Raw genomic sequence first — 26,078 nt, 5'->3', positions numbered from 1 at the left:
TACCAAAACCCCTCATAATTCGCATGCATTGAGGAGCATCTTTTTTCAGCACTGCGCTCCCACGCAGATGAGCGCAAAGTCTCTTTGGTTTGGCCCCACAGTCTCCGTGTCTGGTTGGCAGAGAGACAGCGCGTCTCTGCCTGGAAAGGGTTAGAGGGTTTGCTCGTTTCCAGTCCTGCCCATTCTTTCTCAAGGAGGAGGGACGGGAGCAACCAGTGCTGCGAGAGTTTTGACACCCACAGTCTTCACATCGGATGCTGACACCTTCACACCAGTGAGAACCTGCTAAATTTACCCACCAGTGCCCGTCTACGCGCGACAGAGAGGGCGGAAATCAGTAATTTAAGGGAGTGACCCGACCGCGCGCCCGCAGAAGCGCACACAGCCCGTTGCCAACGAGCCGAGGACGCGCTGTCAAACCTCTCTAGACTTTGGATTATGAAATTCAAACAGCAACAGCACTGACTGTGAGAATCTCCCGCTTTACAGTGCTGTGACTTTCTTCTTCTTCACCTAATAGAAGAGGAGACAGCGGTTCCCTGGGTCTGAGTGACAGGAATTCTCCAGCTAACTAGCTCGTGGATTCAGAAATAATTATTACACGAAATCCTGAGGATATAACAGAACAGATTTCTTTGAGGATGTACTGGCTTTTGCTCTGTGTGACTCTAACGGGGTTGTCCGTGGCTCGCGCTCTAACGGGTGAGTTGGATATTGGTGTGTTAATTGTGTCGGTTCGGCACGGGTTCTCTGCGCACAGGAGAGCTCTATTTATGTGTATTACTGTCGTTTGTTGTTGATGCTCACCTGTAGGACTGCTGCTTCAGAAGGGAAACAAGTAGAAACCGTATTTCGTGAAGGGAGAAATCATTCGTTACGCACAACCCTACAAAATGAATTGCTACAAATAAGTTCTAACCAGCGTGTTTCTACACTGTAAAAAGGGAAAATGTGCAGTTTGTTACAATAAGGATATATTTGATCTGCCCCTTAAAATTCATTTGGTTTAAACTAATGTACAGGTTTTATTGTGTAATTAATAGTATTATTTTTTATGAATAAAACCAGTTAATTTAGATGTTTCCTAGACATTTTTGTTTATGTTGGTTTTGTATTTACTTAATTTTTCTTAAATTGACTTAATTTGTGTATTTTTATTTTCATTTTTCAGTTATTTGGGGGGTTTTTTTTATATTTTTATCTAGGCTATGTATTTGGTAATATGTGTAAAACAAGTAGATTGGTCAATTCATGGCAGCGCTCGGACGAAAGATGCTCCGTGTGTGTGCGCCTGTGTTGTATACGCGTGTTCGCGAGAGAGTTGGGTGTGTGTTATCAGGCTCAAACACTCAGACACAGAGGCATATCTGTCCACCACGTCTGCACACCCATATACAGTGACCCTTAGTCCACTGCCTGTTGTGTTCATCTCAGATACATTGATCGATTTCACGGCGCATAATCGATTCTCTGATCTGTTCGATCGTCTGTCGTACAGCGTGTATGATCAGAGTGCTCTGTGTGTGACATTATGGTTGTCGTGTTACCTTTTTGTACTTATCTGTAGGCTAGTATATGAGATGCATTTAATGTACAGTACTATGTATGACTGATTATGGTTGTCGTGTTACCTTTGTGTACTTATCTGTAGGCTAGTATATGAGATGCATTTAATGTACAGTACTATGACTGATTTTAGTTATGACACCCTTTTAAAATGATAAATGTGCAACTCTGGTTTTTAGAAAGTCCCTGCGGTGGGAAAATCACTATCTCCAGGGCCGGGTATGTGACCTCTCCTGGTTACCCGACTGCATACCCGGTGAACCACCAATGCACCTGGCTGATCCAGGCGCCTGATCCACAGCAGAAGATCCTCATCAACTTCAATCCGCATTTTGACCTGGAAAGTCGTGAATGCAAGTAAGTCTAACCAACCTTCCTGTCCTTGAAGAAAAATGGGTGTCGTAAATGATAGATATCAGATTGTTTGTCTGTTTATGAGCTGTTTTCTTGGCATCCGTATATAACTTCTAGTCTTCTACTGGCTTGAATTGTGAAAGACTGGATTAGGCAATTGATTTGTTGAACAGGAAACCAGAACTTGCGTTCCTACAGCCATTTCTCCAGTTCATTTTCTACAAGTGGTCTTCTACTTTACTCTCTCTGGTCTCACAAAACATCTACCTGGTTTCAAAGCAGATCAGTTTGGCGCTCAGATCTTGAGGTCTGCCACCTGTTGGTTGAAAATGAAATATTTCAGATTCATGAAGCTAAATTTAGGAGGTGAACTAGATCTGTTTAAGAACAAACGTCCCAGGCTGTGATAATGGATCTGCATTTATCACTCAAAGGGATGTTTTTCCCGAGAAAAAAAAGGGGGGATGGTTTTCCCAAGAGGAAATCTCCCAGAATGAGAAGAATGCGAAGAGTCAAAACGTGAAAGGCACATATGATCTGAGAACGCTCTGTTTATGGTTTAATTTTCATCAGTTTGATGAGGCTTCCAGCATCACATGAGTAATTAAGCTGATTGTTTTCTTAACGAGGAGGCTGACAGACAATGACATTAAATGATAGTGAGGTTGGAGGCAGAGCTTGTTATTGCCTTGTGGAGCATTTCAGTGGTTTTAGTTAACAGCATCGGCACTCAAACACTCACAAGGCTTTGTGTGGACTGAATCTCATAAATGAGATGGATTTGATGACTCTCTCTGTCATTGTAAACAGCTCATAAATGGGGCGTAAATCAGCAGCTGTCAGTCACACAGGCTTGACTTTACTATTGGGTTATATTTCAGCGTCAGGGGACCAATGAAAAGACCCTTAAGCTGAATGCCCTGCTGTTGGACCCTGAGGGGGCATGAAAGAGCAACAGACAGACCATGACCATCCCTTTCTCTTTCAGTTCATCTTATTTAGTTTGTGTGTGGCATGCTATATACCACGCATACTATTTTTGAAGTGTGCAGTACGTATACCATACATATATGCAAATAGAATGCAGATTCTGTTTCTATATATACTTTTTGTGAATAGAATATCAGATTGTCCTACTACTTTTTTTTCAAAATGTTCAGTATACAATCACAACACATTGCACATTAAAACTGTATCCCACGCCACAACACAATGCACTCAAATTCTTCTATATCCAGTATGAAAAATATTTGATCAGACTGCACAAGTTTTAAAGGCATAGTTCACCAAAAAACTCCACCTTACGTCGTTTCAAACCTGTATGACTTTCTTTCATCTGTGGAACACAAACGCATATATTTTGAAAAATATTTGAACCATTTTTGTCTATACAATGAAAATCATTCGCATCCAAAACAACGTTGGAGACAACTGACTTTCATTGTATTGACGGGGAAAAGAGACATTTAAAGAAAAAAAAAAAGATCTATCGTGTTGCACAGAAAAAAAAAGTCATACAGGTTTGGAACGATATGAGGGTGAGTAAAATAAAATACATTTTGGGGTGTCTCTTTAAGTTTGAAAGCAGTATTCTAGTATTCCATTTTAAGCATACATTTTTGGTTAAAAACCATCCCTCGTTTAAGAAATGTTTAAAAAAGATCAAAATTCAAAACAATCAAAACTACTGTAGGCTATATAAAGACAAGAATCTAAATAGTCTTCAATGATGAATCAGGCTGAATCATCATTCGTAACAGAAACTCTGTCCTCTGGACTGGAGGTCAACAAATTTGGTGTTGGGTTTAAGTGACTAATGTTTTAGCATGTTAGAAATGAACCACATGTTCAATCACACATGATGTGTTTGTTTTGGATTATAAATGTGCAAGATTCCAGCTGCAGATGTTTATCAGTCTTGTAACAGAGATCTTTGAAAGCTTCCATGCTTCACAAGAAATACAAAAACCTGCCAGGAAGAGAGACATAGATATAGATATATTGCATCTCTGTAATTTGGACAGATAGACAGATTAATCAAGAATATTTGAAAACAACCATGCTCACCCTGAGCATTAGTTACTGGTATTACTTTATTTTCTCCCAGATTTCCAGAACGTTCCTTTCCATTCAGAAACATTCAGCGAGCTTAAATGTTCTGCCTCAAAATGCTAAAGCCAGATGCCAACAATAAGAGTGTGACTGTCAATGCATGCTGTGGAATGTCTGGTGTGTTTTGGACAGACTACCATGAGTGTGAGTCTCAGAACTGGAAGGTTAATCAGAACTTCACTTTAACTTGGACCAGATGCCGCTGTGTTGTTTTTGGACTGGTTTCAGTTTTTTAGCTGTGGCAAAACTGCAGAGTTTATGGTGAACATTATTAAACGAACCCTGCGGAAAAGCCCAAGAGACCACAGCGAAACACGGTATTCATTCCTTCCTGCGCTGCACTGCAGAGAACAAACGCATCGGACAATCTAACAGCCTTTTATTTCAACATATTATATAACAGAGCAGAGCTGGTACATGCATCCTATGAGAATGCTTGAGATGCTGCGTTAACAGTTTCTGACTGGCAAAAAAACATTCCTGTCTTCATTGAACTTACAAGTTGTAACTCAGATTTGATCATTGTGATGACAAAATGCTAGTGGCTTTAGCTTTTAAATGTAGTTAGATTGCACTACATATTAATATTCATATTTGATATGCCATTTTATTATAGCCAGTGTTATAGTGCGCTTTCTTTATTCTTAGACTGATGAATTAAAGTAGTACTTCATTATTTTGCTGTCATCAACAACAAAGCTGCACATGGATCAATTTTGGCGTTATGAGCGTTGCCATGGAAACAAATTATATCTGAGCCCGAGGATGTGAACAGCTCAGAGTAGAATCTCCAAGTTGTCATCTTGTAATTATAGTAATTCCCACATGGTATGAACGCAGCATTAATCTAAAGCATTAAAAACGGTTCTCTTAGGTACTCATTGATAAAGCGCCATAGGTTCTAAAAAACTGTAAAATAAAGTCCCATGTTGATTGAGAAGGACCAAAGAGAGAGGAGCACATCCATGCTGGGAGATCAGATGTTTCGGGTTCAGGAGCGTGGAGTCTTGCTGTTATAGTTCGTTTTTTGTCATGTGAAAGTTTATTGAGCTCGGCTAGCGTGATTTGTTTACAGTAGTTGTGGTGTACTTGTTTAATCTAGTGTCTTAGAGGGTTCGTGTGTTTCTAGAGCATTCTTGTCTTATCTAAGGGGAAGTTGGAGATGGGGGTCCTACAAATGCCTCTGTAATTAGTGTGAAATCAGTCACATATGTTCCTGTGGCACACCACACACACACACACATCTATATCCTTCATCCTCATAGAGACAGAGATGCAGTTTTCCATTTCAGTTTTGCTTGTCGTTTTATGATGTGTGTTCCAGGAGAGAAAACACTAGTATTTTCCTGCAGCATTCATGAGGATTGATTCCTCTCAGTTCCTCTACACACACACTTACGGAGTTGAAATAATGTTCATCATTAATGGCTTTGTTGTGTGGGAATGCTTTAATAATTCTGCACATATTAATCATTAATGACACCCTTTTTCTCTCTCTCCTCCTCCTTAACAACCCTTCCGAACAGCCACACACACACACACATACACATTATTGCTAAGACAAGCATCACCATAACTATTACTCATAAGTAGTGTTAGAGATTTAAACAAACTACTAACTCTTAAGTATTAAACATTGGCATTTCACTATTTGTGCTATGAATGATACCATCCTGGCAATGTGCAAAGAAAAAACTCAGAACACCCTAGCAACCGGATAGCAACGTGTTAAAAAAACTACTCCGAACACCCTAATGACCACATATCAGCCACCCTCAACACCCAGAAGCATTCGCCATTTTATTTTCATGATTTTAATGACTTAATGTTATGACCTATTGTATTGATGAGTTGTTTTATTCCTTATTATTTCCACCTCTATCACTCAGGGTTTTACTTTTAAACATAATCAGACTCTCACACTTTATCATTTTCCTCATTCTCCATTCTCATTTATGTGAGGACTGAATCAGCTGCAAACCTCCAGAATCGAGCCATTGTTCCTGGCAATGTTCAAAAGTTTCATTGTTGGTTTATTTTACTCTCAATAAGTCACTACATCAGTAGCTTTCACATCCTCATGTGTGTCTTGCTCAATAGCAGGATATTTTTGTATCCAAAACAGACATTGTGACATTGTGCAGAAAAACACACAGTTTCTGTCTTAGTAGAAAGTGCAGACTCTGTTGTAATCACTGTTTCTCTGTCTCTTATCAGTTAAAACACCCTGCAGAACTGAACTCTCATTCAATTAATCAGAAACGTGTGTGTGTGTGTGTGTGTGTACACACACATATTAGAGTTGTCAAAAAGTAATGGTCCTCTGATAGACGCCTGCTTTCAAACGCTCCCGTCTGAATCTAAGCGCTCAATGAAGAGCGTCATTGATGTATATTTACAACATGTTTTTGAAGCGCTGATCATTGTAGCCAATCACAGACATATCCGATGAGCGCGTGAGTACAATGGCCAATCAGAGGTGTTTACGATTCCACTCAACAGCGCTCAAAGCGTCACATTTTCTAAATTTCAATACTGACTTGGTACCAAGTCGGTATAACTCTAACACATATGATATATTAACAAACTTTTATGTTAGATGCGATTAATTGCGATTAATCTATTTGAGTACATTTTCTGTATTAAATCATGTTAATTCAATTGAAAAGAACTAATCGAATTAACAAATTTCTTGAGGTATTTTTGTCAGAAACCTAGAAAAATATACATTTCTTCAAGAAGCTGGGACACCTTTTTCTACCAGGGTTCCTGTTATAAAGTAAATGATTCATTAAATTACCCAGATCATCAGTCTAACTTGAGTCCAGGGATGGAGCGATCTGTCTGAATGGCAGGAAGCACGCTTCGGCTCCCACAGAGGGTCGTGTCGTGGTGAGAGGTCAGAGATCATACTGACCGTCAGTGTCTTGGGTTACAGGAGAGCAAGAGAGCACCAATGTACTCAGAGGGGGTGTTGTGTGTAAAACCAGTGTCAGGTCAGCAGGAAATGCCTCATGTTTCGGGTGGTTTTGTTGGAGCTGATGCTGTAGGAGTCATCAAAATAAATCTAAATGAGTCATGCAAAAGTTAGTCAATATGAAATGAAACCAGGGGGAAGAGTTTCCAGTTACACTATGTAAGCGTATATATAATAAAGGCATTTCAAAGTTATTCATAATACATTATAATATGTACTCATTGTCACATCAAAAATATAAAGCAGTATAAAATTAAATTGACATATGGTGTGTTAAATGCATTATGGATTAAACATAAATAATTGTGTATCATAATGTTTTTTTTATATTTGTGTACATTATATCAGTGTATTACAGTTATTGACAAGAACATGAAACTGATTATAATGTTTTTTTTTAAAGGGATTATGAATGTAGTCAAAGCATGACGAATATCCATATGTTTATTATTTGATCATATTTATCTTCATATCATATATCATATCATATATTATATTGCCCATTACAGACCACAGAACACTTTTTACATTATATCACTTGTAAAAGTATTACAGAACACATAAGCACAGTATTTTCAATAATGTGTGTGTGTGTGTGTGTGTGTGCAGGTATGATTTTGTACAGGTGTTTGATGGTGTGGATGAGAACGCTCCCTCTCCTGGGAGATTCTGCGGCAAAATCGCTCCATCTCCGATTACCTCTACTGGAAACTCTTTACTCATCAAATTCACCTCCGACTATGAAAGCTCTGGAGCCGGATTCAGCATCCGCTATGAGATACACCGCACAGGTACCACAAAACAAACACACACACAGTCAAAGATCTTATAATGCACATGCTCACACACAAAGACAAAGAGGGTCTTTTAATCAAAATATTGATTCTCTTGTAATGTATGCATGTAAATGACTATATTCTCTGACATATGCTGTTCAGTTCCTGTGGTGGTTCAGTGACACTTTTCTTTTCGTGCAGGTACTGAATGTTCCAGAAACTTCACTGAACCAAACGGAGTATTCCAAACCCCTGGATTCCCTGATAATTATCCAAACAACCTGGAGTGCACCTTCATCATCTTTGCACCCAAGATGGCAGAGATCGTTTTGGACTTCCAGCGCTTCGATATGGAGTCGGACCCGTCTGCACCTGTGGGGGCCGTCTGCAGATTTGACTATCTGGAGATATGGGATGGATATCATACAGGTAGAGACGAGAAAAAAAAATTAAGGGTAAACTTAAGGGTAAAAACAGTGCTAACTTTTAGACTTCATGCTGAGAGCAGCAGGTCTTAAGGGCTCAATACAAAGAGCATCTCCTCTGCAAAGTTCTTTTCCGTTCTTTGATTAGGGGTGAAAAGAAATTCGAAATACCTTTGTAGCCATATACTGTTAGCGGACATCCTGTATGTAAATATGTGCTGCGCTTTCCTCTCTATAACAATATAAACACACTACAAAAATGACGGTAAGGAGAAAACAACAGTTAAGAAAGCATTTGATCATAGCGATGTGGATATGTTTGCACGAGCTCTGCAATCAGCGCTCCAGTCCAGTCACGTCACGTTTATTTATATAGCAATTTATACAATAGACTGCTTTAAATCAAGCAGCTTTACAGTATTATATATGAAAACATAATGCCAGTGTCTCTTTCAGTTAGGATTACATTTTATGTTTATGCATTTGGCAGATGCTTTTATCCAAAGCAACTTACATTGCATTTCAAGGTACACATTTTACATTCTTATCAGTTCTTGCTTTTCCTGGGAATCGAACCCATGACCTTGACGTTGGAAGCGCCAACGCTCTACTGTTTGAGCTACTGGAAAACTTTACAACTTCAATTTCTACTATAAAGCAGCTCTCCAGTGTGTTCATGTTTTTACTTGTGTACGTAAATGCCTCAGAACACACCTACCTATTACGTACGTGTTTACCAGCCAGAGCAAACTTTTATGGAAAGTTTGCATTGGCAAGCTGTTTTGAACTCCCGAAACAAACTCCAAACGAACTTCGTTTTAGCCCGATTTTGTTCGAAATAACGTCACACTAGTTTGTTCTTCAATTTCGCTTGAAGTAAATCTTTAGAGCCGGAGGAAAAGCTTTTTAGAAAATATCGACAGACAACAGAACAGCCAAAGACAGACACACATAAACACACACACACAAAACTCAATCATTATAGCTCATTATATGGTTATTAGAATTGTACTGCATGATGAAAGGCAGAGTTTTCGATTGAGATGTGAATTGAATTGCTTAAATCTCCATCTCTCTCTCTCTCTCTCTCTCTCTCTTTCTCTCAGTGGGGCCTCATATTGGTCGATACTGTGGTTCCAGACCACCAAGTCGTGTCATCTCGTACACCGGCATTCTCTCTCTCACCATCCACACAGACAATGCCATCACCAAGGAGGGTTTTTCAGCAAATTACAGCATCCGAACCAGCCCAGACCCACCTCAGCATCACCAAGGTTAGTGTGAGACCTTGGGCCTCATTCATAAAACGTGTGAACGAATTTGATCTTAGAGATGCGTATACTAAAAGTCGAAGCCTCTTTTATATGTTAATGACATTATTTTTTCATTAATTACACATTTGAGAAATGACCGTAAGATCAAATGTAGCGAAATTTCTACGTAACATTTGGTAAATGAGGCCTCTTCAGTTTCATTTAAAAGCGTTCATTTTGTACATTTTTATAAATAATTTTTCTATTTATTATGTTTTTTCAAGAACTCTTGGACTGCTTTTTTCCCACCTCTCTCTGATTAAACACTGCTTTTACTGTGCTCATAAGGGTTAGGGTTCAGTAGTACATGGAAGATATGTAAATTGCAGTTGGATGTTAATGTCTTGATGACTGTGCCGCTACAACCATTAAAGTGTGGTCACATTTACCAGAGCGAAATCAGGGCATTTCAAAAGGAATCCACGTGATCGGGAATGTCACGTGAGGGCGAAATATTTAGTTTGCGGCGTTGACCAAAAAAAAGCTGCTTGGTTTGAAAGTGACTTCTTTGTGGGTTCTGCTTCATACATAGCTACACTACAGACATTAGACAATAGACCCCTTTTTGCCCATGAAATTTCGCTAATGGGACTGCACCTTTGTGAAATTTGTTTTTGCAGATTAGTTTCAGGGCTTTGAATCACTGAGGAAAGCTTGTTTCATACAGTATGCACATGCTGTCTTAGAAAGACTCATTTGCATTGCTTTATGGGAAAAGTAAGACACTGAACTACTTTAAAGGGTTAGTTCATCCAAAAAGGGTTAGTTCATCAATTAAAGTCACCATGAAATCAAAATGGACAATTCTTGTTTTTATGGAATATTGCAGTATTTATTATAAATAATTTTTTATTCATGTGCCCTTATCTTTAGTCAAAATAACTTCCCCTCCCTCTTGCAGCAATATCTCTTCTCCTCACTGATGATGTGTTTACTGGCGTGAGGGCGGGACAACCTGTCACTCACATGACATCACAGCAACCGTCAAACCATCCAATTTATTCCCGATGGACAAAATCAATTCCATTTTTCTTGTTCGAGAAGCTGTTTCGCTCGAATATACGTCACAATAGGGAAGAAAGATCTCAACTTCTGTGCCATGCCGATTTTAAAAGGAAAATTAAGTTTAAAATGAAATATTTAATTTCATTTCAAATTAAAACAATTGTGGGAAATGTAGCTAGAAGTTAAATTGTATTTATTACCTTGCCATGTTGTGTATAAGCACATGCTAAAACCCAAAATTTGGGTTCAAAAATGGTGTGAAAAGTATAACCAGAATCTCTTTTAGAACTTTTATTTCAAATAACATGAAATTAAAATGTTCATTGCATGACATAATTGTAACACATTTTATACATGCAGTTTATTTAATTACATTTTTTATATTATTTTTTATTTATCTCTGGTCAATGTAAAGATGAGAGTGACATGGGAACTGCTGATATTTCTCTGGCTCTCAGCTCACTCAGTCTGGGGCTTTTATTAAACCCATCCATCATGTTTTCAGAGAGTCACACGCTAACTGAGACTGTTAGCAATAATGTGGCAATAATGTGCTTGATGGCACTGAGGAAACACCCATGATCCATTGAGACCTGAACCCAGCTCAGATTCACTTCACAAAATTGTGTATGTGTGTGCTTTCAGTTCAGTGTAATAAAGTGCAAAGAGGTTGTCCGTTTATAATTAATCTTCATCACACGGCCACACAGGGCAGGAGGGTCACGTGGGTCACTACATCTGAGGCCAAACATGAAAGGCTAATATTAACTTCCTATTGTGAGAAGAACGCAAATCGGACACACTCTCTCTCTCTCTCTCTCTCTCTCACTCTCTCTCTCTCACACACACACACACTATTGTATCAGATTTAAAATAAATGAGCCTGTCAGATGGTGTGGTCCACTTCAAATTTCAGTCAGTTTAAATTTTATGATTTGCTGTTTATAACTACAAAAACACGACACTGCTGCTCACAGTACATCTTTTTGTATGTATGTATGTGTGTGAGTGTAGGTGAGTGCATGTCTCCTTTAGGGATGGAAAGCGGTGAAATCACAGAAGACATGATAACTGCATCATCACAGTATAATCCCAGCTGGTCTCCACTGCGCTCCAGACTGCATTACCCTGACAACGGCTGGACGCCATCGGAGGATTCCGCTCGGGAGTGGATACAGGTACAAACACACACACACTCTAATTTTATAGGGAAAGACTGTTTCATTTTACCAGACAACAATACATGACCTTTACACGTGGAAAGTCACACATGCACACACGGATGTGGACATAGACAAAATATTTAAAAATAATTATAAGGTTATATAAGAAGGTGAAAACAGTGCTTGCCGGTCTTGGGTGTGTACTTGTGTTTGACCTTAAAGAGTTTACTTAATAAACCTGCTGTTTATTTTTAGCTTTGTAGTGGACAGTAGACAGCATCTTGAAATAGAGAGGGGGAGATGGGATAGAGACACGTCATTGGCCAGACTCAAACCTCCATCTACAAATTGGGCATTAAATCAAAGTCAACACTCAGTATTAATCCAAATTAATATTAAATCACATATATATATATTTATAAAATGGTTAGTTCTCCGGTGCACTAGTCATTTGTCAGTTGCGTCTTCCTTCTCCGTGAAGAAACACACGTTTGAGTCCTTTCAATGTAAAAGTCTTCAGTACTGACTGACTCACTCATTAAGACAGTCTTTGCCGCTATCTATTGGCGAAATAATGTATGTAACTTCTGTTGCTGTTTACAGTCAGGGACTATTTTTTCCAGTGAAAGGAATGCTTTTAGTGATTTTTACTTCATGAAAGTTGCATAGATACATATTTTTCGGCTTTAATATTTGTATTGTGTGGTAACCGTTTTATAAAAGCAATAAGGTACGAGAGGCTGTGCTACACGTGAATAAGTCACGGCTGAAGGACAGCCTCTCGTACCTTATTGCTTACATTATATATATATTTAATACATTTTGTGTGTATATATATATATATATATATATATATATATATATATATATATATATATATATATATGTGTATATATATATATATATATATACGTATATATATATATATATATATATATTATAGACACACACACATACATATTAGGCTGCATTTATTTGATCAAAAACACCATAAAACAGTAATATAGAGAAATGTTACTACAATTTAAAATAACAGTTTCCTATTTTAATATAGTTTAAAATGTAATTTATTCTTGCGACGGCAAAGCTGAATTTTCACATAATCGTTTCATTATAATATGCTAATTTGTTTCTCAAGAAACATTTCTTATTTTTATCAATTTTGAAGACAGTTGTGCTGCTTAATATTTTTGTATGTGATACATTTTATCCTGCATTATCACTTTAGTTGGACACACTCATACGTATACAAAGGGGTTTTCCTGCCTCTTTATTTCTACAATGAATTTGATTGACATGTTGTCATTCTCACAGCAGTGCACGCAGGAAGGGTTTCCTCTCTGAAAGAGGACATTTTTGGAGTGCTTGCTCTGACAGTAGGCCAGCGTTTCTGACGTTACCAGAAAAACATACTCACATCTGGACAACACATTTCATTCTGACTCAGACAGACAGAGAAAGAGCTCCGTATCTGAACAAGATGTTCAAGCACAGATTTCTTTTTTAGCAGCAGGAGTGAGAACTGAACTAATATTTAAAGGTTTTTGCTTTCCTTTGGGCATGAGCCTAAGATTTGGACTATTAAGTATATCAAGTTATATGTTTGATATTTAAGACTATAATTAAGTGTACATATGTGAAATATTATTATAATTTATAATGCCTGTTTTCTATTTTATATATTTTTAAAAGTAGCTTAATCTTCTGATGGCAAAGCTGAATTACTCCAGACTTCAGTGTCACATGATCCTTCAGAAATCAGTCTAATATGATGATTTGGTGCTCAAGCAACATTTCTTATTATTATCAGTGTTGAACAGTTGAGCTGCTGAATATTTTTCTGGGAATTATTTAAAAAAAATTATTCTTTGATAAATCGAAAGTTAAAATAACAGCATTTATTTGAAATATAAATCTTTTATAACAAATTTCTTTATGGTCACTTTGATTCATTTAATTCTGAATCAAAATACTGATACTGACCCCAAACTTTTGAACAAAGTTACATAGTGCATCCTAAAAAATATGTTCTTTTCAGAGCTTACAGCAACTGGTCCCCAACTTTCATTGTAAGGAAAGGCAACCTAGACATATTCTTTTGGCAGTTCACAGAAGAAAAAAAAAATCAAATGACAAGAGGGTGAGAAGACAAAGGGCAGAATTTTTATGTTTGGGTAAACTATACTGTTAACCTTACTACTCAGCCGGTTGTCATAAGAATGTTGAATTGCTGTTTGAGTCATCACCCTGTTGGTAACAAGCACAACGGATGTGTGAATTGAGGCTAAACCGCCGTGGCAAGGGTGTCTGCGAATCTGGCAAGCAATGTCAAAGCTTTTTTCAGAAATTGCTGCTCCGTTTTCCCTTAGATGGCCTCTTTCTTTCTTCTCTCAACCCATCTGTCTTCCCTGTCCAACGTCTTCATATTCCTGCCTTTGAACAAGTGATCCTTGTCCTGGGGCACTTTTGAATCAAACTATGTCTTGTCTTTTGGCCTCAGTCTGGCAACTATCCCAAGAAAGCAAAGCAACATGAGGGTCAGTAAAGTGCCGTCTTCCTTTTTCCTTATTCCTCTTCCCTTTCCTGTTTAAATTCTTTACTTCTCTCTCACACACATGCACCCACCAATATCCTGTTTTCTACAAAAAGTGTCCATGTTTGTCTTAGATCCTGGCATTTGAGGGGCTCTGCTTCTGCCCTGCCATTGTTCCCTCGCTAAAGGTTGTTAACACTTGTTTCAGCTTGTTAGCATGACTGGCTCCAGTTGGCAGGTCGAACGCTTCTGATACGGCACAATATTGAAAAGCAATTAGCCTCATAATACCTTCCTGTTGAGAGAGAGGCCGAGAGCGAGAGAGAAAGAGATGGCAGCATCTGCTCACTCAGACTTGGGTGGAAATCAGTGGGAGAGAGATGTGAACTTTTGTGCCAGGAATGCTCGTATTGAGCCAAACTCTCTCAATAGGCTATTTATGCACACTTCTGTTGCGTCAGTTGAGTTTAATTTATCTCAAGAGTCACGCACACAGGCACTCGAGAGACAGACAATAACTGACAGGCTAGATTTAATGCAGGAATTGCTCCACGACAACATGATTTGTCATCCTGGCCCAGAGCATGTGTCAACATTTCTGGATCTGTGACCGTGTTTTAGTGTTATATGTGATCATTGTTACTGTAAGGTTATTGACGGTCACTAAACCCTTAGAACAGACTTCTTGTAATTATCGAGAAGGGAAGGAAATGGAGATTCCCGGAACCTGAAACACAATATAAGACCATGATAGATGCTTCTAAAGTGATGAGTGCGTGTTTGGTTTCATTGGACAGTTGTTGTTGTTGTAAGTGATTCAGATTATGACAGAGTAAGTGGTAAAAGTTTTGTTTCACACACTAGAAATGAGATTAGAAAGTTCAGTTCGGTCGTGTGATTACCTGACCTAAGCTTTTGATTACCTGACCTTTTTTACAACAAGATCTATAGATAATATAGATAAAATATAAAATAAAATAAATTGAGAACTGTTTAATTTGAACAAGTGGCTGCCAAGGCTTTCAAATTGTATACATTTGATAATTGTGTCTAATTTGTTCAAGGTGTAGTTGAAGTCATAGTTTTACAGTGGGAACCTCATGTTTCTTCCAGCAATTTTCTGGCTGTAATTGAACCATATTTACATAGCTGCTTGTGCTGTACTTTACTTACTGTGTGTGTGTGTGTGTGCGTGCGTGCGTGCGTGTACTGGTTTGACCTACATTATAAGGACCAAACTCCTACTTATTTTTCAATTACAAACTATATATTGGGGAGTCTAGCATTTCATGTAAATATACATAATTGTGTACATAAATTCAAAATGCACAAGTGTACATTCAACACACATAATAAATTCAAATATTGTGCATTCATGCTTCAGGCCATGTCCTCTACATTATGGGGACATGCTGATGTCCTTCTAATTCAAAACGCAAAATAAACATACTAAATGCAGAACGTTTTCGGTGAACCGTAATTACAAGATTTCAACTTGTCCTCATAATGATAGGAGTATCAACGTGTGTGTGTGTGTGTGTGTGTGTGTGTGTGTGTGTGTGTGTGTGTGTGCGCGCAGAGGGAATCCCAGCCATAAGCCTAAAATCCTGATTGTTTGGGATTTTAGGAATGTTGTACAATGAGCAACAAGGACGCTGATCCAGGAACATGTCCTACTTTGGTAAATCGTGTTAAGCTTTTAACCTCTCTGTCCAGACAGAGAACACATCATAGATCACACTAACGGTCTGACAGTGAATCAGTGCAGTGTGTCTGACTGTGATTAACTAGCAGTTACATGACAACTGCTCCAACACAGAGTCCAAAACAACCCGCATACATGTATACACACATATATAAACACTCACTAGAGAGTAACAGCACTTCTCTTACGATCTTTTTCTGTCTCTCACAGGTGGACTTGGGTTTCTTGCGGTACGTGACGGCCATTGGAACACAAGGTGCCATATCAAAGGAAACAAAAAAATCATACTACGTCAAAACATACAAGATCAGTGTGAGCTCAAACGGAGAGGACTGGATAACCATAAAAGACAAAACCAAACAGATGGTGAGTATTTATTTATTGTGCTTGGTTTTTTATTTATTAAGAAATTAATAGTTTTAATTCAGCAAGGATGCATTGGTTAAAAGTGAAGTAAAGACATTTATAATGTTAGAAAAATATATATGTCAAATAAATCTAAATTCAAATATCATAGTTCCCACAAAAATATTGATAATAAGGTACTTTTTTGAGCACCAAATCAGCATATTAGAATGGTTTCTGAAGGATCATGTGACACTGAAGACTGGAGTAATGATGCTAAAAATTCAGCTTTGCATCACAGGAATTAATTACATAGAAAACAAATATTTTATGTTGTAATAATATTTAACAATATTGCTGTTTTTACTGTATTTTTGGAAAATAAAACTGCAGCCTTGTTGAGCATAAGAGATTTTGATATTGTTTTTGATATATTTTATTTTCCTGTTTTTTATTTGATTTGATTAAAAATGATGATATATTTTGTTTATTGTTTTTATTTTATATGTGTTGTTATTGCTTTAATTACTATTACTTGCACATTTTTCTATCTTTGTTCAGTTCAATTCAATTCAACTTTATTTCGCCATGTATACAGATACTAGGAATTTTATTTGGTCTTCTCCATGCAGGCAACACACAGTAAAACAGAAAGACAAAGAAAACAAGGACAAAAACACAATACAAGGACAAACAGAGACATTATGAGCAATAAGTTAACATGAATGTAGATAGTGTTGTGTTAAATAAAAATAAAGTGCAATGAATTCCAGGTTTAAGAGTAATTTAGGAGGGGTATTGCTTGGGGGAAAAAACTGTGGTGGTGGCGTGATGTTTTGGGCAAAAAGGCCCTGTACCGCTTTCCAGAGGGGAGAAGATTAAACAGACTATTGGCAGGATGAGAGGGGTCGGCCGCAATCTTCACAGCTCATTGTTTTGTTGATTGATGATTTGGCAATATTGTGTGTAAAACGCTTTGAAATCGAACGTTGGTTAAGAAAAGCAGAGGAAAAAAGGAAGGAAAGTGACACATGTGTCATCTCTCTTTTTCTCAGGTGTTCCATGGAAATAAAAATCCCACGGATGAGGAACGCGTCATGCTACCCAAACCCACCCTCACCCGTTACCTACGGATACGACCTATGACTTGGGAACAGGGGATCTGCATGCGTTTCGAAGTGTACGGCTGTAAAATATCAGGTATCCCGTCACGCACATACACTGAGTTTCAGCCATGACATCACTGTGAAATCCCAGCAGTGGTTTACAGCACTGAGTCACTCAGATTCGCTCGCTCCATGTGTGATCATTACAGAATGACTCCCCTCTTTATTCACAGACACCTAATACTGACATCAAGAGGTGCCACCTGCGTGTGTGTGTGTGTTTATTTTAATAAATCCTCACCATTTCTGACAGCTAGAGTCAGACGAAGTAGCCTGTATGTCCTGTTTCCCATGGTTCAAAATATTGGTGCTTCTTTCATGAGGATAGCTCACATTTTCTGTCTCTCTCTCCGTCTTTCAGATGCTCAATGCTCCAGTATGTTAGGGATGGTTTCGGGTCAGATTTCGGACTCTCAGATCTCAGTGTGGCCATCGGCAGAGAGGGGCTGGCTCCCTGAACAGGCCCGGCTGCTGACCGGCAGAACGGGCTGGGTGGTCGCTCACCCGCAGGGTCCCGTGAAGAACCAATCACTGGAGATCGATCTGGGGGCGCAGCGGATGGTAACGGGTCTCATTCTGCAGGGAGGGAAATACAGAGACGTGAATATTTTCATCAAGCGCTTCAGAGTTACATACAGCACGACTGGAACAGACTGGAGTAACATACAGGAGAACAGCAACAGAGAGAAGGTATTTCTTTATCATCCTTGGGGTGAACGTCCCTTTAGAGCAAGAAAAAAATGCCATTTTTCTTTTTCTTTCATTTAACTGGACAGACACAAAACTAAAAAATGTATTATTTTCACCCATCCAGGTGTTTATGGGAAATCAGAACCATGACACACCAGAAGTTCGTACTTTTGATCCAGTGCTGATGCGTTTCCTGCGTGTGTACCCTGAGCGTGGCTCTCCTGACGGCATAGGGTTAAGGCTGGAGGTTTTAGGGTGTGACCTGCAAGGTGAGTGACACCAAACCAACCAGTCACAGAGCTCACAGCAATCTCGTTCTCAGGCTCCCTAATACATGTTAAGAAGATTTTTAAATTATGTATAATTCATTTATCTAAAATAAAATGCTTTTCAGAGCCCACAACACCTCTTCCCCTCACCACCACCATGGAAACTACAGTAGCTACCGTCACCAGCGCTCCAGGGAATAATCCAACAAGCACCATTATTCCACCGACAGCCGAGAGTTGCGATGATGACGGCAACTGCCATAGCGAAGCAGTGACAGACTATGACACAACAGGTTAGAGACACATACTTTACACTTATATGTTTTTATATCATTAACATAACCTTATGGTATTATGATACATACCTAACCTTATGGTATTTTTAGATTTTAATTAAGACATTAGTTACTCTCTTTACTATGCTGTTTTCATTATAAGGACTTTTGGGAGGTCCCAATAATGTTGGTAATTTCAGGTTTTACTATCACTGTGGGACATTTAGTTCTCCACTATGAGAGCAAAACCTCCAAAACATCCACAAAGAGACAGACTATGACCCTTAAGGTTACAAAAACAAACACCCACACAGTGAAACACACACCAACTACGACCCAGCAGGTTACATACGCCTAGCAAAACAGTAACATGCTATGAACCAGAGGTTACACAAAAACAAAGACGTAGACTCTGTGACCTATCAGATTATCCAAACACACAAATACGTGTTTATCATCTAAAACACACACAAAGACAATGTCTCATTCATTAATAACGGCATCGTATTTATAGCTAATCGTATAGCTAATTCACAACACATGTATACGCACATGCTTAACCTCGTTCTAATGTTAATGAGTTTGGAGTATTGAGCGACTATATGTTTTTGAAGTTATTCATTTGCATAAAGCACACCAAAACCATCTCCATTTAAGGGCTTTCTGCACAAGAGACCCAGAGACTCAACATGAAACAAATACGTAAACGCACAGAATTTACAATGGAATTAAACCTGTCTGTATTTTATAAACTCTTTAGCTTTGACTTTGATAGCAGTTTCTGCAATTTGTTTTCCGCAGAAACTGCAGTAGCAGAGCCATTTCTGGACATGGAAGCAGTACCTGGTGAGAAACTTCTCATGTCATTTGAACTAGTCTATGTTCAAATGACCATTAATGTTTATTTTAGTTATCGTACTAGCATAGCACACAGATTAGCTTAAGTAGCCTGATAGCTTGGCCTTTAACACTACGCATTTGCACTTACCCTACATGTATTGACAATTATTATTATTAATCAAGTGAAAGAAATTACATTATGTCCATTTAGTTTTATAATGCACTATATAGTGAGAAATAATATACATATTGTAAGTTAATGTAATTTGTTTATACTTAGTGTAACTGTTAACTGATGGTTGTTGGAGACCCCATTTCGAGGGAGGATCTGATTTTTGAGGACATTGAAACATAATCTTTGGCGTTTTCCATGTAGTGCACACAACAAAATCTCTACTGCCCTCAAGTGTTGTGCTGCATAATTACATGAAATAATCTGCAGCTGTTAAACTGAATTTTGTGAATTCTGGATAAAGGGTTTCAAACACATTGATGGCAGACTGTTCTTACTGTCACCTTCAGGATGACTAAATTACACTTATAAACATCAGCACCACAGAAACACATCGGTTGTGAAAAGTTCATAGTTTCTAAAATAGATCATGAGGTTTACATGTTTTTCTGATTTTAAGCATAAAATCGTGTGTGTGTGAATGACTCAATACTTAATTCAAGATATATCCTCTGAAAACAATTTTTTATATTTTGCTTTGCTATTGTTAAGGTACCTAACATAAAATATTTAAAACAGCAACACCACAGAAAACACTGGATGTGAAAATTTCATGGTTCCTAAAAACTACCTTTCTATACAAGAACATGAGATTTACTGCAGCCAGAGTCTTGGGAGAATGTGATATCTAGATTGGCCAGTGGTTTCTGGTGATTTAGCAGATTTTACTAGAGGAACTATTGTCACTTCACTCCCCTCTGGGGTTTAAGCCTATATAACCTTTTGAATACATGCCCAAAGCTTTGACTAATAAGCTACTGCCAGTCCAAAAAGGGTAGTGGGTGTTCAGTACGATACTGCTTTGACTAAATTAGTAAAACGACTGAAAGTGGGTTGAGTGGAAAGCAATATCAGAACGGAGGACTATAAGGTCGATTCAGTGTTGTTTGTGTTTCTGTTTAGCATACATCTGGTTTGCCTGTGACTTTGGCTGGGCTGATAACCCTTCCTACTGTGGGTGGAGTCAAGAAGGTGGCGAAGGAGCCGAATGGCATATAAACAACAACAGCAAACACGCTGATCACAAACTGCCTAATCTGGACCACACAGGTAAGAGATGGCTTAAATTTAGATTAATAAATTCCTAAATGCAAAAGATTGAGATAAAATGCTTATTTGCCGCGACTGCGGGAAGAGGGAGTAATTGAATAAACAGATGCACTCCTCTCCTCTGTTTCAGGAATGCCTCACAACTTCATTTACGCAGCTTCTAACAGAAATGCACAGATTGAGATCAAAAGAAAGGCCGATATGGAAACAGATGAAGAGCTGGCGAGAAAAGGAAGGGTGGCGAGGCTAGCCAGTTTGCCGGTCACGGCTCCAGATTCAGATCTGTGCATGTCTTTCTGGTACCACTTCTCTGAGAAACACATGGGAACTCTGAACATCAAACAGAAGATAGAGCGAGAAGATGTGAAGGATGAGGAGGAGGAGAGAGAGGACTCTGAGCATCTGATCCGCTCTGTGAGCGGACACTTCAAAAGCAGATGGAGGGAGGGAAGAGTTGTGATCCCCAGTGCCGACACACCTTATCAGGTACCGATGCCCACTTTATGAGTCAAATATCATTATTACAGCATAATACTAATTCTCTTCCTGTGTTTGCATGGTAGGTGATCATCGAGGCCCAAGTGGATCCTACAGAATCTGGTTTCATCTCACTGGATGATATAAAGATACTGGCTGAAGTGAATCCTGAAGAGTGCAAGGGTATGTTAAGCCACGCCCCTTCTGTTTAAGTCCCTCCCTTTTCTGTTTGGCCATCAACAAATGAAAATTCTGTCATCATTTACTCATCTTCATGGTGTTCCAAACCTGTATACATTTCTTTCTTCTGCAGAACATAAAAGAAGATATTTTAAAGAATGTTTGAAACCAAACAGTTTCGGTTCCCACTGTCTTTCATTGTATTTTTGTCCATTTAACGGGAACCAAAGCTGTTTGTCTACCAATGTTATTTTATGTTCCACAGAGGAAAGAAAGTCATACAGGTTTGTAACGGCATGAGGATGATGATTGATCATGGTCAAATTTTTATTATTGATTGAACTATCCCTCCAGATTCATTCATTTCCTTCAGGCATTTTACAAAAAAATCTAATTAAGCGTTTCTACCTTTGAACCAAACCAATCCGCTCCAAGATGACACGTTTTTAACATTTATATGTTGAAAATATCTCTGAGGATTCTGAATGACAATTCATCTCCTTGATTAAATGTGTTTGTGTTTGTGTTTCAGACCCAGAGAATCCAGAAGGTGATGAAGATGAAGTTGATGAGATCGGTAAGACCCACTTTTTATTCGAAAAGCATTATAATAAAAACCCAAAGATTAAAATTCTCTCTACACTGCAAAAAAAATTTATACTTTTACTTGACAAACAAAATTAAGATATTAAGCCAATAGAAAATTATTGTTCATGTTTTATGGATAAAATTTGTTTTACTGATACACATTTAAACCTTAAAGGAGAAGTTCACTTTTAAAATGAAAATTCTGTCATCATATAATCACCCTCATGTTGTTTCAAACCTGTATGAATTTCTTTCTTCTGCTGAACAGAAAGGAAGATATTTAGAAGAATGTCAGTAACCAGGCAGTTCTAGGAAAAAAATATACTATGGAAGTCAATGGGACCCAGAAACTGTCTGGTTACTGATATTCTTCTAAATATCTTCCTTTCTGTTCAGCAGAAGAAAGAAATTCATACAGGTTTGAAACAACATGAGGGTGATTATATGATGACAGAATTTTCATTTTAAAAGTGAACTTCTCCTTTAATTGCTAATAGCATAAGAAAAATAATTCAAGATATATTCTCTGAAAACAAGTTGATTTTTATATATATGTATATATATTGAATTACATGATCTTGTTTCAAGGATGTTTAGATATTTTTGCTGGAACAAGACAAAAATACTAATAAATCAAGATTTTTTGTTGTTGTTGTTGGCAGCTTTGAAATCGCCCTTGGCATTCTGCAATCAAATATTTTGGTATAATGACCGCTAAACTATATAATTCCATTCCTACTTCAGGGTCCTGATCGCCATTATTTTGCCATAATGACCAGCTGACTGTAAATGATCTCTTGTATAATATAATTGAGCTTGTTTACCGATGCAGGTTTTGCTCAGTCTGCCTCTGTCTTTCTCTCTCTCTCTAGTGAACTGTGAGGGGTCTGATAACACCCTGTGGAGTTTTGGACGCGGCTCCATGCTGAAGAGTTTAGACCCCATCTTGATCACCATCATCGTGATGAGCGCTGTGGGAGTCCTGCTGGGTGCCGTGTGCGGGGTGCTGTTCTACTGCGCCTGCGCTCACACTACAAACAGGAACCTCTCCGCTCTGGAGAACTACAACTTTGAGCTGGTGGACGGAGTCAAACTAAAGAAAGAAAAACTTAGTGCACAGAAATCTTACACAGAGGCATGAGGAATTGCTGGACGAACCCAGGAAACATTTGCCGGACAATGTTGGAGGAACGTTTTTAGAACGTTGTTGCGACGTTTCTCAAGGTCGAGACTGAGCGTTATTCTCAGGACGTGCAGGACGAGGGACTGGCCTCTAGAGGGCGCCTTGTATAAATTGTACAGCCAGACGATGATTGTCTACTTGTTTGTACATTTTGTTGCTGGTGATGAGACCAAGACAAAACTATGTATCCTCTCACACAGTTGGATATCTTTTTCTACAAACCCGTTTTTCAGAGCTGTACACACAACTGGGTTTTTTAGTGTTTATTGTGCTCGTTTATGTTTGGAGACGTGTTTGTTCAGTTGTTAACTCACACTTCATTCCAATGGTGCCTTTAAACGTGTTTTTGTTGCCTTTTCACACATGGACTCCTGCCCTTAGACAGACAGTCGTTTGCTCTTGAGCACAAACTGTTCACAGACACAGGCCTGACACAGGTCAGAGGTCAAGTTTTAAATACATAATAATACATCTAATAGAGTGCTGCAGGGATGATGTGTTTTCATAGACCAAAAATTGTCCTGAAGACAATCGCTGTGTCCGAAATTGAATACTTCTCTACCATTAGTATGTGAAAATCAGTACGCCAACAGAGTAGTATTTCCAAATTCATAGTATTCGAAAAAGAGTAGTCAAAAAGTATCCGGATGACCTACTACTTCCGGCGAGATACTGAACTGCGCATTCGATATACATGTTACTATCCCATGAGGCCAATTCATGAAGTTGAATGCTGATGCTGGTAGGTCACGTGACAGTAACGAGGCAGATGTTGTACGTCCCAATTTCATTCATACTACCCATATTGATACTAAATAGAATATACTTTTTAAATGGTCGTGAAGTAAATTCAAATTCAAACGTAGTGCCTATTCAGTACGTAATTTCGGATGCAGCTTAATGGGGTTTTTTGAATGGTTTTTGGTTAAATGCTTGAAATAAGGTCTGTGGTGAACACAAGCTCAAGATGTTTGCACGTTTTATTCTACAACATAAAATGTATCAGTCTTGAAAAAGGTGGTTGCTAAAAAGTGGCTAAATGGGACTACAGTGGGGACATAAAACTTCATCGTACTGAACAGGAAAACTCACCTACTCACTAGTCCACTATAATAGTTCACATAGTGAACTTTTTTTATATAATCGTGCTCTTGCAAACCATTCTAACTTAAACTTTAGGGAACGTGTCTGAAAGAGTTGTTAGAAGCTTAGTGATGGTGACATTTAAGTCTTGTGAAGTTGTTGATTTATAGCCTATGTTTAGCTTTTTACCTCTAGCGATCATATTTAAGCTTCAAAATCCATCAGATTTGTGTTCATTTGTGAATATTGTCATGATGAAAACTTTTGCTGGTAACAGAGCTTATTTTCTACAATAATCCGAAAGCCAATGGAAAAATCCTATTGAGTTTTTGTTCCAGGCAACTTCCAGGTTGGCCTAAAAATACATCATCACTGCAGCAATCTCAACAGGACGTACATCTATCTCAATGTTAAATAGCGAAGAGATTTTACCACTTTATTTGATCCATCCTCACTCTATATATTGTAAAACAACAGGTCAGAAGACATTTCTTGGGTCAATGCTTTTTTAAACAATGGAATAGTAATGTGGAAATCGTTATTTCTTTCAGCTGCCCATATGACATATGTCTGTAAACTTGTGTTGTCATGGTATTGAGTGACGTCATATTTCAGAACGACATCACAATGTCTGCGGACCATCTGTGAAAATGGTGTCTCCTAGACTGGACCCCTCCCGATCAGGAGACGCTCACTCTGGGAACGTCTGGCAATGGAAGTGGAGACAAAGCAAATGAAGCATCTCAGAGCGCTAATGTAGAAGCATCTCCCTAAGGAAATTAATTATATTTGAAGGACGTGAAAGGCACAAACTGATCCGTGCTCTTAAGCACTGGCAGGACAAGAAAGACGAGATGACACAAGTGCTGACAAAGGCATCTTGGTCTATTTCACACACAATGAAGAAATGCAGTTCGTTTTCAGCAGCTTGAAGGAGTTTCCCAGAAACTTATCTCCCACTCAAATGAATCAACGCATGTCATTTTGCACTGAGAATTATATTTAATGAAAGATTTAGATAGTAATAAAAGTGTTAACTACTTTAAATAGTACGGAGAAATCCAACTGTCAGTGTAACAACTCACTTTTTTAATGCTATTTAAAATGAAATGGTATTTTTCTTAATTGTAATAGTTGTTTTTGTGTCCAGAGGAGCTGAAGTGACACTCAACTTGCTTTTACTCTCACAAGAAAACTCAATTTCACTTGAAGTTTAGATGTTATAAAGTCCAATCTGTCTGGTGGCTCTTTTCCAATTTGCATCAACTAATTCAATTGTCAGATTTATTCAGATTTACGGATTTCTCAATGACAACAACATTCCAAAGAGCGAAGTAAATAAAGTTTTTATAAAGATTTGGTTTTAAATAACTGTCTCCATATCGGGAAACTATGTGAATTCATGTATAAACACTGTTAGATTGCATCTTTATTTGTTTAGCTCACCCAAAAATATAAATTCTGTCTTCATTTACTCACCCTCAAGTTGTTCCAAACCTGTATGAATTTCTTTCTACTGTTGAACACAAAAGAAGATATTTTGAAGAATGTCAGTAACCAAACAGTTGATGTTTTAACTGTATAGTATAACTCCATAGTATTTTATCCATTTGGAAGTCAACGTGCTCCATCAACAACTTGAGGGTGAGTAAATTACAGAATTTAAATTTTTCTGTGAACTATCCCTTTAACATTAATGACAGCAAATACTGGCTACAAAAAAAAGCAACAGTAAAATTTTATAATGGGGCACAGTGTCAACTATATTGGG

General features: G+C 38.2%; 1 protein-coding gene across 1 annotated transcript; it reads left to right on the top strand.

The window, feature by feature from the left end:
* The first annotated feature begins 214 nt into the window (after positions 1 to 214).
* nrp1b (neuropilin 1b) lies at positions 215 to 25,664 on the top strand. The gene is made up of 17 exons (XM_084119227.1): positions 215 to 702; positions 1,746 to 1,923; positions 7,619 to 7,800; positions 7,987 to 8,214; positions 9,317 to 9,484; positions 11,543 to 11,706; positions 16,140 to 16,295; positions 17,330 to 17,474; positions 17,802 to 18,130; positions 18,255 to 18,399; positions 18,525 to 18,692; positions 19,476 to 19,520; positions 20,650 to 20,796; positions 20,927 to 21,282; positions 21,360 to 21,456; positions 21,986 to 22,030; positions 22,914 to 25,664. The coding sequence occupies exons 1-17, from the start codon at positions 642 to 644 to the stop codon at positions 23,180 to 23,182; spliced, it is 2,883 nt and encodes a 960-aa protein (XP_083975353.1). The 5' UTR covers positions 215 to 641; the 3' UTR covers positions 23,183 to 25,664.
* Positions 25,665 to 26,078: the final 414 nt, after the last annotated feature.

This window comes from Abramis brama (assembly GCF_963993115.1).
Source record: "Abramis brama genome assembly, chromosome: 7".
NCBI lineage: Eukaryota > Metazoa > Chordata > Actinopteri > Cypriniformes > Leuciscidae > Abramis > Abramis brama.
The sequence above is the reverse complement of the archived record's forward strand: the minus strand, read 5'-3'. Positions and strand labels throughout refer to the sequence as shown.

What these genes read in the sequence shown, in the direction of transcription:
- nrp1b (XM_084119227.1), top strand. Translation starts at nt 642, where the DNA reads ATGTACTGGCTTTTGCTCTGTGTGACTCTAACGGGGTTGTCCGTGGCT. An exon ending in GACAGACTATGACACAACAG is followed by an intron (nt 18,693 to 19,475) that starts GTTAGAGACACA and finishes TGTTTTCCGCAG; the next exon opens with AAACTGCAGTAGCAGAGCCA. An exon ending in GAATCCTGAAGAGTGCAAGG is followed by an intron (nt 21,457 to 21,985) that starts GTATGTTAAGCC and finishes TTTGTGTTTCAG; the next exon opens with ACCCAGAGAATCCAGAAGGT.